Below are 12,344 nucleotides of genomic sequence, written 5' to 3'. Positions count from 1 at the left end.
AGTATGATTTCAACTATACTAAAAAAATGTTTCACATATTCATTTCGACTGTATAAACACATTGTTGCTCATACAATTGCAGTCACCTTGTCTTAGCGGCAATTTGCGGGAAAGACACCCCCCAGCTGGATAATTAATCAGTGACGCTGAATTTCTGGCAGGTTTGCCAGTATCGCGAGAATCATACATAAATACCTTAAACCACAACATAATCCCTTCGTTTCTCTCAATGCGTGACTAAGGTAAGATCACAACATATGTAGACTCATATTTCTGTCGGTTTTTCTCTTGTAATAATCGCGGTTTGAAAATATAGCTGTCGCTAGTAAATCCAACAGCAACAGTAGTTGTTATATTTAGAACTTTCAGAGTATATCACCACTCACGCGCCGCTCGCACATAGCCCCAGGACGTGCGTAAGTCCCGGGGCTTCGTAAAAGGGGCGGGAGGGGGCGTGGCCGGGGGCGTGGCCGAGGCCTCCGGACCAGCCCCCGGGTCAGGTGATGGCGCACCAGGAGCCCATGGCGTGCGCAGAGTTGCACCTGCCGACAAAGGTAGGGGGGTTAGATAGGGCTGGGGGGGTGGGTTAGGTAGGGGAAGGGAGGTGGAAGTAAAGTTCCCTCCGATTTCAGAGCGGGCTTGGAGGGAACAGGCAGCGCGTGCCGACCCCGGATTTTATAAGATACGCGCGGCTACACGCGTATCATAAAATCCAGCGTACTTTTGAAAATGTACCCCACTGAGTTTTATGGATTGATTTGCTTTTATAGCGTTAGTTTTTCATTAGGTTTGGCGCTAAATATTGCATACTAGGAAGAAGTCTGTCGGCACCCGATCCCACTCAATTAGTTTTGAATACGAAAAATGTATGAGTTCATCATTAAAAAAACATATTGCCGTTAAAAAATGTTTTTCCCAACTTGACATTCCTGGCTAACACCTTTATATGTTCTCCACATTATGTTCTTATGGTCTGACACATAATCGCTGTGTGTCCACATCAGTATTATGATTTGCTTTGACTGCCGCTCATACTGCATCTTACTTATAGTTTGCAACTTGTGTTTCGGAACAATATCACATTAGAAGTGCTGTTTGTTTTAAAGCGACATTAACGGCACTGATCTTACGTTGTGTCAATTCACTAGTAGGTAGTAAGCCCAATGGCTTTGATTTCATATTTTTATTTTATATTTTATATGTGATATTGGGGTTTTGATTCAAGATACTCTCATTTTTTAGTTCATGGGGGGTTTTTTTTTAGTGATTTTACCACCTTTATTTATTTGCCATTTTTTCCTTATTAATTTTGAACATTTCATTTTTTCTATTTTTCTTTTTTAGTATTTTATGTTTTTTTCTTAAATTATATATATTTTTAAAAATAGTTTTGGTTCCAACTGTAATTTTATATTGACCTTCGTCATATGTGTACATCTTCCATATAATCTTATGTGTCCCCTCTTGTTTCCCAGCAATTCCAATCAACATGATGTGAAGTTTTAACATTTTCATGTGAAACAATATAAGTGTCAAAAAAGAACTGAAACAATTTCCACACCACCAAACTATACACAAAAAGGAAATGTCATATCAGAAAATCTTACATTGGATTACCGCTTCCCAAAATATAAATATTTTAAGTATATGGCCGCATCATCAAGCCTGACAGCGTGTTCTCTGTGACTTCAAAAAGAGCCGCCCGGACCTCTAATCATCTGCGGCAATCATTTGTATCCTTTTTTTTTTTTCTCTTTTGCTTTTTCAATTTTTCAATTTTATATTTGTGTTCAATCTTCAATTCAATGGTACTACCGTTCTCAAGGTTGTTATGATTTAAACAAAGCTCAACATATGGCTGAAGTTTCACAGCACCAGCTGCTTCATCAGGAGCTGTAGTGCAAGCGCAGAATTCTTATCAGAAATATAATCAATCTTTCTCTGTCAGATAGATTCCTTACAGCTGGACGAACACCGTCTCGCAACATAGATAGATTCCTTACAGCTGGACGAACACAGTCTCGCAACATCTGATCTGACAACATCTGATATGACATTTCCTTTTTGTGTATAAACAATATAAGTGACCATTGGTACAGGTATTTAATGTTTAAATATAAATTTCTAGCTCCTATTTCTCCTATTAAAACCATGCCCATCGTTTTCAGTCATATATATATATATATATATATAAAAAAATTGTTTCACATCATTGCTATGAGTTTCACAACATTATGTAGTAAACGATAATCACACATTGTCACAACATATCATCGTGTGTTTTTTAATTTATTAATATGTCTTATTTTATTCATTCATGGTATGTTTTTATATTTTTAATTTGACACTGTATATGTATTCACACGCATCTATGTTTATGTGTTATGTATATGTATGTCAGTCATGTGTAATTTTAATCAATATTGTTCTTGTAGTAGCCCCTGAGGCAGCTCCTGCGAGAGCGAAACTCGGCCAGAGTCGGGCTAACACCAAGAAAGAATCCCCTTTCACACCGATCATTATCATTTGTCCTACTTCTAAGGATGTACATCTTCAAATTATTCATCAATGGGCATTCTCTGAGGCAGGCCATACTTTATGCAATGAACTACCACTGGAGCTACATATGATCAATGACTACAAACATTTTAGAAAAAAAACTGAAGACATTTTTGATGGATTTTCCTTGAGCTCATTCTGTTGTATGTTGCTATATTGATACTATTGTTTTATTTATTGTGTGATTATATTATGTATGTTTTATTGTACCCCGCTTAGCATGGCAATTCTATTATAGGTAGTATATACAAATTTTAAATAAAATAAATACATTTCCTGTTTCAATAAAGTGGTGTGATAGCTGTTTGGTGCCCTTGTCTTTTCTAGAAATAAAGGTCAATGAACAAGCTCTAGTGAGACCTTTGTATTGACCCTGGCTGAAAGCTGTTGTGGAGATGGCTGAGCTGAGTGGGTTACAAAACAGGAGAAAGATCCTGGGTAGTTGTGAAGGAAGGATCATGCTGCTGCATCCCCAGTAAAGGACTATTGTAATTATGCTGGAAGCTCAGGAACTGCCAGCATCTCCTCTCCTATCTCCCCACTACCCCCGAAAAAGTTACATGGCACTCCTCAAGCTCAAAACTTCCTGGCCTGTTCTCAGTTACAGCAGTGAGAGATTTAAAAGCTTAGCAAACTAGGGCATTTGTGCTCATTTGCATACCAATTCCCAGAATACCTTCAGGCTTACTCATATATACATCCACTCCAACTTTCCAGGCTAACCAGGATTTTATTGGGAATGAGCCTTTACTTGCAAGAGAATAATTACACAAGTTAACTTGAATCAGGAGCAATCTGCAGGTCCATTATTAGAGAGCTTGCATTGGTTGTCGGTAAGCACACATTGCACATTTAAAAATCTTGTTGCATGGAACGTGCACTCCTCATTTCAAGGGGAGACTAAAGTGGTACCAAGCTGGCAGGAGTCTATGTGTAGCTGGTAAATGGTTTTTAAAGCTCCCAGTGGAAAAGACCTTCCATTCACAGCGTCTACAATTTCTGGTTTATGAACTAATTTACTGCAGGAATTAAGGGAAGAAAAGGATTTATTAAGGTACCGGATCAGTTGAAAACATGGTTAACGTCATCAATTTTTATTATTTAATCTGATGGAATATGGAGTAGCAGGTCTGGAGATAATGTGAAGGCAATGTTTTATTTTATGTTGTACATCGCATAGGGAGATTTTATCAATGAAATACTTCTAGGGATGACAGCTGGGATATATCCATTGCATTACGGACAGGAATGACTAGCCAGACTAGATGGGTTCATGGGTCTTTTTCTGCCATCAGCTACTAAGTATATGCAACTGTAAAACAGATGACTGTAGGTAAGAATGATCTGTCCTAATTTTCCTCTCTGGTTCTCTACTCTTTTGGACAGATAAGCATATACATTTCCATACTTAATCCAAAACCATCTCCCCCAAAATCTTTATCTTACCTCTCAACTCCATTGCTAAAGTGCCCTCTACGTCTGTCCCCAAGAATATTTAAATTCCATTACTGTCCTCACCTTGTCAACTTCTTTGTTGGTTTTTACGAGTTCCATATTTAATCCAAACAAACACCCAAGGTCCCCTCCCCTGTCTTGCCATCAAACTCTGTAATAATCCAAACCACCTTCAAAACTAGTGAGGCTGTTCTCTGCACTTCTGGATGTCTTTGCTAATCTGGACTGCACGCCATGGATTACGCACAGGTAAATCACTTCCCTGAGGCCAGTGCTGCAGACTATGGGGCTCTCTCAGTGATTTCGTTACTGACCTGCAGGTCTTCTCGTCAATTTCAAGCAATCTGCATGGTAGACCTTAGGGCAGCCTGGTTTCTTACAGGAAACGAGCTGTCCCCCATCTCCACAGCTGAAACACCCGTCCTCGCGCTCCTTTACTACCTCCAGTGTTGACTTGCGCTTGACATGCAGTTTCTTTTTCTTGGACTTGTCTTCAGTTGAATTGGGCTGACTCTGTAAATAAACATCTTCATGACTCATCTAGGCTTCTCCTTTTCCCAATGTCATAGAAAAAACAGAGCACCCCTCACCACAGCCAGACACAAAACATGAAATGCAGTCTGAGCGGTTCATACCTTGGGTCGCACGCCTAGAAAACCACTGCAGTTTGGTGCACCACACTTACAAACTGTCTTTCCATTCCCTAGACACTCCAGGTTGTAGTTAAAGGTCAGTTCAGTCCCTAGCAAGAAAGGGATTAGGAGACAACTGTCTTTCAATAGAAACTAGAGCAACGACCAAAAAATGCAGAAGAAATCAAGAGCCAAGCCCTAAATTTTACTTAAGAAAGCTACCATACAAAAGCCTCCCACCATCTCTACTCATGGCTGCTCCATTACAGGGCACATTTGCTTTGACACATTCTTCACACAGCAAAAGGAAGCCCCCAGTTAACCAACAAAATTCTGCATAGCACAATAATTTTACATCACTTGCTGGTCAGAGCAACATACACTCCCAACAATTCGATCCTTATGAGCCTTCCCCCAGCCTCAGAAAATACTGGTATGTAAAAGAGAAGCCAGATGTATGCTCCATGTACTTCTATACTCTGCTCCTTACCAGCTTTGATGTCACACAATGCAAAAAGGCCGACTCGAGTATCCCCATTCACAGACCATTTCTGTGTCTCGCAGTTTGGCTGGCAGCAGTGATTCATAAAACGAGCAAAATTTCCTTTTGGGCCAGCATCAATGATCCGATCCTAAGATCAAAAGGAAACCCACACACACACATGAGCTACAAATGTTTCTAAAACTGGACCATATTAAGACAACACTGAATGGCTACATCTCTGTAGGGACTGAGTACATGGGACAAGGAGGCAGCTGGCATTCATATTCACAAAACTATATTGCTTTATAGCCACTTTGCATGAGAACGTCAAGAAACAGCAGCTAGCCCATATATGTCGCTTTCTGGCAGACAGTGGGTTTTATCTACAAGACTGCCTTTTCTTCTTTCCAGAGTCATGCATGAAAGGCAGGGGGAAAGATGGTTGCATGCACATTGCAAGGAGATCGTTATGTAGTCCCCTTTCAAACAAATAGGAAGTATGGGGAAATTTACACTTACCTGATAATTTCCTTTCCTTGAGTCCAGCCAGACCAGTCCAGATGCATGTGTTATGCTCCCCAACCAGCAGATGGAGAAAGCTTGCTGACATCACTCCTTATAGGCTCCCATGCTGCACTCAGCCTGCCAGTATTCTATGTAAGAAGCTAAGAAAATTCATAAATGATGTCCCTGCCTCCAACTGAAGGGCTTCCAGGAGCCAACCAACCCCCCAGATACACATAATGCATTCAACCAGGGGAAAAGAACACAGAACTATATACACAAACACTGAACTCTCTGGTTCTTACCTTTGCAAACTGATTCATATCATTCTCCAAACAAAAACTGTGGCAAATAAGAAGGGTCCTGGACTGGTGTGGCTGAACACAAGGAAAGAGAATCATCAGGTAAGTAAGTTCCACCTTCCTCATCATCCAGCCAGACCAGTCCAGGCACATGGGTCATACTCAAGCTACCCCTCAACCAGTTGGGACACTGCTACACCTGCTCTCAGAATGGTTGAGCCAAAGGCTGCCTCGTCTCTGGCTCAGATATCTAATCTGTAATGCCTTGCAAAGGAATGCAAGGAAGACCATGTTGCTGCCTTGCATATTTTCTCAGGACGACCCCAGAAGCAGCTCAGTCCATGATGCGCGTGCATCATAGAACAAGCTTTCAAAATTCTAGGGAGAGGGCAACCTCTGTTCAAGCATGCTGCCCTTATTTCCTTAATCCAATTGGCTGTTTCATCTGAGAACCACTGAAGAGAATAAAAAGATGATCCAGTTTCCTGAAATCACTGGTCATTAACCTGTCTGACATCCAATGAGTTCAAGACACAAAACTCTTCCCCACAAGCCTTCCTGCAGAAAGGATGCAAACAGATGGAACACCAAAACTATTAAGGAAGGCACCATATGGACATGCACTACCTCTTCCAAAAAGGACAAGAAGTGCTCTCTGCGTGACAGTGCTTTCATGCTTTCAGTTCAGATACCCTTCTAGCTGAATAAATTACTACCAAACACACAGCCTTAAGAGAAAAATGCTTCACTGATGCTTTTCTCATAGGCTCAAACTGTTGATGAAACAGAAATTTGAGGACTAAATTCAAATCCCAAGCCAGAAGTAACTTCCAGACCAGAGGATGAATGTGCTTCATTCCCCGGAGGAAACGAGACGCCAAAGGTTTGCCCCTTGCACACTCCCTGAATCGTCAGGGAATTAAGGGCCAAAACCTTATCCAACTCTTTTTGCAGGTAATTCAAAATCACTGGAAATAAGGCCCTCCTAGGTGACAAACTTTGCCAGAACACTAATGTTAGGTCACTCCAGATCCAAACAAGTTACAGAGGTTGACTTTTTCCTAGCCCTTAGAATAGTACTCACCACCTCTTGAGAATACTCCCTCCTATCTAAACTCATCCTCTCAAGGACCAAACCACAAGACAAAACTGGGCAGGGTCTTTGTGCACAAATGGACCCTGGACCAACAGCCCTCTGGCCTGAGGAAGCAACAGACTCCCTTGCAACATTCTCACCATTTCTGCAGACCATTTGGAGCCACCAGAATTACCAGGCCCCAATGTTCCGATATCCTCTGCAACTTTCTGCCCACCAAGGGCCCTGGGGGAAATACATAAAGAAGATATGTTTCCCGCCACTTCTGAATTAGAGCTTCCAGTCCGGAAGATCTCCAACTCTCTCCTTCGACTGAAGAAATCTGCAACCTTTGTATTAGTTCGCGAGGCCATGAGATCCAACTCCGGGTCTCCCCACATGTCCACTATCCTGAAGAATGCTTCCTATGATGGAGAATGCTCTCTGGGATCTAGAATGTTTTGGCTGAGAAAATCCACCTGTACATTTACTACCCCGCTATATGAGCTGCAGAGATCATTTTCAGATGCAACTCCGTCTAGCGTATCAACTGTGCTGCCTCCTGAGGGCTCCTGGTCCCCTCTTGGTGATTCACATACACTACTACCGTGGCATTATCTGACAACACTTTTACCGCCTGCCCCAGCAAAAAGGGGGGCAAACTGCAAAAGCTCTAATCTTATCATTTTGGTCTCTAACAGACTGATCAACCATTCGATCTCCTGTGGCAACCAGTTCCCCTGTACCATCTGATCCCAACAGTGTGCTCCCCATCCTAGAAGACGCGTGTCTGTCATCACTCTAACCCATGAGGAAGACTCCAAATCCACCCCAGTCTCTAGATTCTTGGGTGTCAGCCACCACTCCAAACTCAGCTTGGCATGCGTCATCAAAACCAGCCTTGGAGTGTAAATCTGAGACCACCTGGACAACAACACTCTCCACAATGATTTTATATGCGCCCTTGCCAATGGTACCAAGTCCACCATTGCTACCATCAAACCCAGAATCTGAAGATAATTCCAAGCTGTTGGTCTGTCTGTTTATTCCCAGGAAGTCTCTCACCTGAGAACTTATCCTCTCCTGGGTCAGACAAACCCAACCATTCCTTGTGTCGAGAACTACACATAAATTCCGGTGTCTAGATGGGAACCAGGCTGCTTCTTTGAAAAATGACTGCTCAGCCTAGTCCCTGAAGAAAGAGCACCACTTTGGACATTGCATATTTTCCCTCATGGGCAGACTTTGTCCTGATCAAGCAATTACCTAAGGATAAACCAAAATTCTCTGTCAACAAAATGCTGCAGTTACCTCCATCATCACACCTTGTAAATGTCCTTGGGGCAGTGGCTAAACTAAAGGGAAGAGTCCGAAACTGAAAGTGTTGTCAAAGAACAGCAAATCTGAGATCTCTGATGATCCTTTTTATAGGAATATGAAGATAGGCCTCAGACAGATCCAATGACATGAGGAACTCCCCCTGCCTGACCACTATCACAAACTACAATGTTTCTGTCTAAGTGTGATAACCTTAGGGACTTGTTGACCTGTTTAAGGTCTAGAATTGGTCAAAATATACCTTCCTTCTTTGGTATTATAAAGAATATGAAATATATTCTCTGACCTCTCTGACCACCCAGCACCTGAATCACTACTCCTGTCATCAGAAGATGATTGAGCATCACTTGTACCACTTTTCTATTTTGCAGAGACAGACAATAGGAAACCATACATGATTCTGAAACAGGATGGGAAAATTCTAGAGCATATCCGCTCTTCATCACTTCTATGATCCAGCAATCTGAAGTAATCTGAAGCCATCGTTGGTAAAACTTGTCAACCCCCCTCTTGAACTGAAGACTGGGTCTCCACACCTTCATTTTGAATTTTGGGTACCAGCGGAAGCGTTGGTGCCTGCATCTTTAATCTCGCTCTTATTTGACCAAAAGACCTGAAATCGACCGTATGGTCTGGAGTGCTGCAAACCTAAAAACTTTCCATGTTTTCTCTCAACAGAACAGAACATGGAGGGCCCTTGAGCTTATCCTCCAGCAACCTAGGCTCCTTAAACTGCCCCAAGGACTCTACAAACAGAAAAGGCAGGCGGTAAAAGTGTTGTCAGACAAAGTGTTGTCAAAGTCTCAGTAAAGTTCCCATTTAAGGGAATCCGGCTGTTTTATGAGGAGTTAGAAAAGCCAGATTCCCTTAAATGGGAACTTTACTGAGTCTTTGAAACAGAAGTCACAGACCAGTTGCGCATCAATAAACGCCTCACCGTTACCAAAGAAGCTATAGTCCGGCTCTAAGTCATAAGAAGCTTCCCCATACTCCCAGAGTTGCCTCTTCCAGCACAGAAGCACAGCTTTGTTTGGAACTTTCCTGCAGATCTGCCCTGGTGATATCGGCACTACAAACCCCAGCTTGCAGTGCCAGCCCAGTCGCTTCAAAGCTTCTCCAATTCGCCTGTCCTGAGCATCCTTTAGCGAACAGGAATGATGGTCCTCCTCATCACAGCACTGCTAGCTAAAAGGATAAAAGCCGAGCCATAGCCCTACCTCCTTTGAAACTTGCTTCCAGAAAGTTCCACACCCCAGAAATGAATTCTTTAATAGACCTGGGAAGGAGAAAATATTTAGCAGTCTGTTTGTTTTTTTGGGTTTTGTTTTTTTTTTTTTTAAATCTGCCATAATCCAATCCTCCGTAGAATCCACATCCTTTCCTTTTTCCTCCTCCAAAATATTCCAGATCTTTACAGACAAAAATCAACAAGGATAATTCAGCTTTATAAAAAAGGCGAACAACCAGACAATTTCCTTCATTCCAGGAGGAATATTCCCCCTCTTCCGCTCTGTTACTTGTATTCCCCTTAGCCTCTTCCAGGGCTCCTAAGGAAGCCTCAGACATAGAGGATTTAACCTCTTCAAAATCTTCTTTGTCTTCCTTTCTTGTCATCTTCGCACCAGGATGTGCTGTGCAGGAGAGGCAGATACCCCTGGGGCAGCTATCCAAGGCAGAAAGAATGCAGGCCCCTCAAGAACTGTGTGGATGGAGAAGACCAGGAACCAGCAGACAATGTTACAGCAGCCTGAAATGAAGTGGGCCAGCACTGGGGGAAATAAAGGAAGAGGCCTCCACTTCAAACTCAACTCCCCCATAGATTCAAGATGGCTGCCGTTCTTGCCATGGCAGAAACCCTGCTGGCAGGAACACGCAGGCCAGACAACTCCACCAATACAGAGCTCCCCAAAACTCGCACCATCCATGCAAATCTTTTTTTCCCACTCCTGGCAATCCTTACATAATTTTCCTCTCCCCCACCAGAAACCTGTGCACCATAAACCCTAAGCACATTGACGCCTTTTTCCTATGCTCCTGCGCCACCATAAAAGGCTCTTAAACAGCCTTGCTCTGGAATAAAAATAGCAAGAAAGCCAGAGATACATGGCCCGAGGCAACCTGCTCAAGTAACATGTGCCAAAAACCCTGAGCCAACAGGATCTTTTCCCCTACCAAGGTTTTTTTTTGGTTTGTTTTTTTTTTGCTTTATTCAAAAACCCTCCTAAAGAAGCAATAACCTGCAAAAGGAGGAGAGGCCTGTGGGGGGGGGGGAAGGACAACGGGATTAGGAAAAGGAGTACTCACAGCACCAATGTTAAGACCTAGTTCCCAAAAGGAAGCCCCTTGGTCATAAGGCACAGCTCGGCTGGATGAGAAGTCCTGAGACTAATCACCCCAGAAGCAACCGAATCCAAATTTTCCTCTTCACCCAGCACAAACACAAGGATTCAGCATAGCCCGAAATGCTTGCCTACCATCTGCTGGAGACAGAGAATACTGGCAGGCCATGTTCAGCACAGGACCCAATAAGGGGTGATGTCGGCGAGCCTGATCTTTCTCTGTCTCCATCTGCAAATTGGGGAGTATAACCATGTGTCTGGACTGGTCTGGCTGGATGATGAGGAAATGCCAGTAACGTCATGCAAAATGAAGCAGTCAACTATAATAATCAGAGCAGGCATACAAAGTCTCTGAAAAATCCATGATCCTAAAATATAAAAAGCATGTTTATTGGACTCCTGCAAGATACCAATTTTATTTGGAATTTTTTTTTTTTTTTAACAGCAGGAAAATCAAACATCTTTTTGGCTCAGAGGCAAGGTGATAAACTAGTTAATCACACGAGGACCTTTTATGATTCTCTGAACAATTGTTCACTGGTACACAGATGTGCAGACTGGCCAGTGCTGCACATGGCCACGCAGAGGACCTGGGATCAGTTTCGAGCCTGGCTGCATCAGGCTTCCAAGGCACTGGAGCAATCTATGTTGAAAACCAAACATCAGTGTTTTTGGACAATAGTCTCATATTTTTGGTAGTAAGATATGAAAGAGGGTCTAGATGCTCAAGTATTGGCTTGAGAGGAATAAAAGAAAGATGACAGTGCCTGAAATGGCCTATCAGCCGAGGTGACAGAGGCCAGCACTAAGAGAATTTGGACATACTTGGGACAGATTTGGAAGGCAGTGGTAAAAACCAGTTTGGAAGGAGCTGGGAGTGTCTGCCTGACAAACAGATTGCTAATTATTTCACACATTAGATTTGCTCCTAAACTCTCTTTTAAGAGCATATATTTAATAAAAGACCAACAATTCAAGTCATTAGAATCATAACACATTTCCAAAAGTTCAAGGCAACAAAACATTTGAGTTGTATTGCATTGTCATTAGAAAAACATTTATTCTCCTTGCAAAGAAGGAATAAGTAGGCTGGAGGGCGTTTACCTTGTCCAGAGTGAGCATGTAGAAATTGGTGATATCATTTTCCTGGGCATGCCGAATTCTGGTCCGACACTCCTCCTCATCTATTAATTCACCCACGTATTCATTCACAAACTCGCCCTGCCATATAAAAGGATACACTCTGGAATGCTTTATATTCAAGCACATAATACAGCAACAACTGAAATTACATATATTTACTAGGTCAATAGATTCTCCCTCACTCGTTTAGAAATGGCAAAACCTCTGCTGCAAACCTTTCCCTAAAGATAAGGATTATGGTGTCGCATCTCCCTTTTGCTCTGGAGCATTGTGAAGGTGACAAGTGAGTAAGAATCCTATGATTTGTATGGGCATACTTTTATTATGGAAATCAAACGGCGACCGTGAAGGCACTGTAACTGCCTCATATCCAGCTTTGTTATTTCTTACTTCCTAAGGCAGTCTTAATTTGAATGCTGGTTGAGAAAATAATCACTGATCCTTAATGGCAACACTCTGTAGCCAGGCTACGCTCAGTGGAACAGGATTCTCCTGGTATATTCTCTTACGGCT

The 12,344-nt window shown here is 42.4% G+C and overlaps 1 protein-coding gene across 3 annotated transcripts in view; it reads right to left on the bottom strand.

Moving 5' to 3' along the window:
* The window catches only part of NSD1 (nuclear receptor binding SET domain protein 1), a 155,735-nt gene that overhangs the window by 15,094 nt on the left and 128,297 nt on the right, over window positions 1-12,344 (bottom strand). For all 3 annotated transcript variants that reach the window (XM_029584125.1, XM_029584123.1, XM_029584124.1), the window contains 4 exons: window positions 11,793-11,909; window positions 5,137-5,278; window positions 4,650-4,756; window positions 4,329-4,527 (listed from right to left, as the gene is read on the bottom strand). In XM_029584125.1, the coding sequence (XP_029439985.1) occupies window positions 4,329-4,527; window positions 4,650-4,756; window positions 5,137-5,278; window positions 11,793-11,909 (565 nt within the window). The remainder of the gene's footprint in view (window positions 1-4,328; window positions 4,528-4,649; window positions 4,757-5,136; window positions 5,279-11,792; window positions 11,910-12,344) is intronic.

This window comes from Rhinatrema bivittatum, chromosome 18 (assembly GCF_901001135.1).
Source record: "Rhinatrema bivittatum chromosome 18, aRhiBiv1.1, whole genome shotgun sequence".
Lineage (NCBI taxonomy): Eukaryota > Metazoa > Chordata > Amphibia > Gymnophiona > Rhinatrematidae > Rhinatrema > Rhinatrema bivittatum.
The sequence above is the reverse complement of the archived record's forward strand: the minus strand, read 5'-3'. Positions and strand labels throughout refer to the sequence as shown.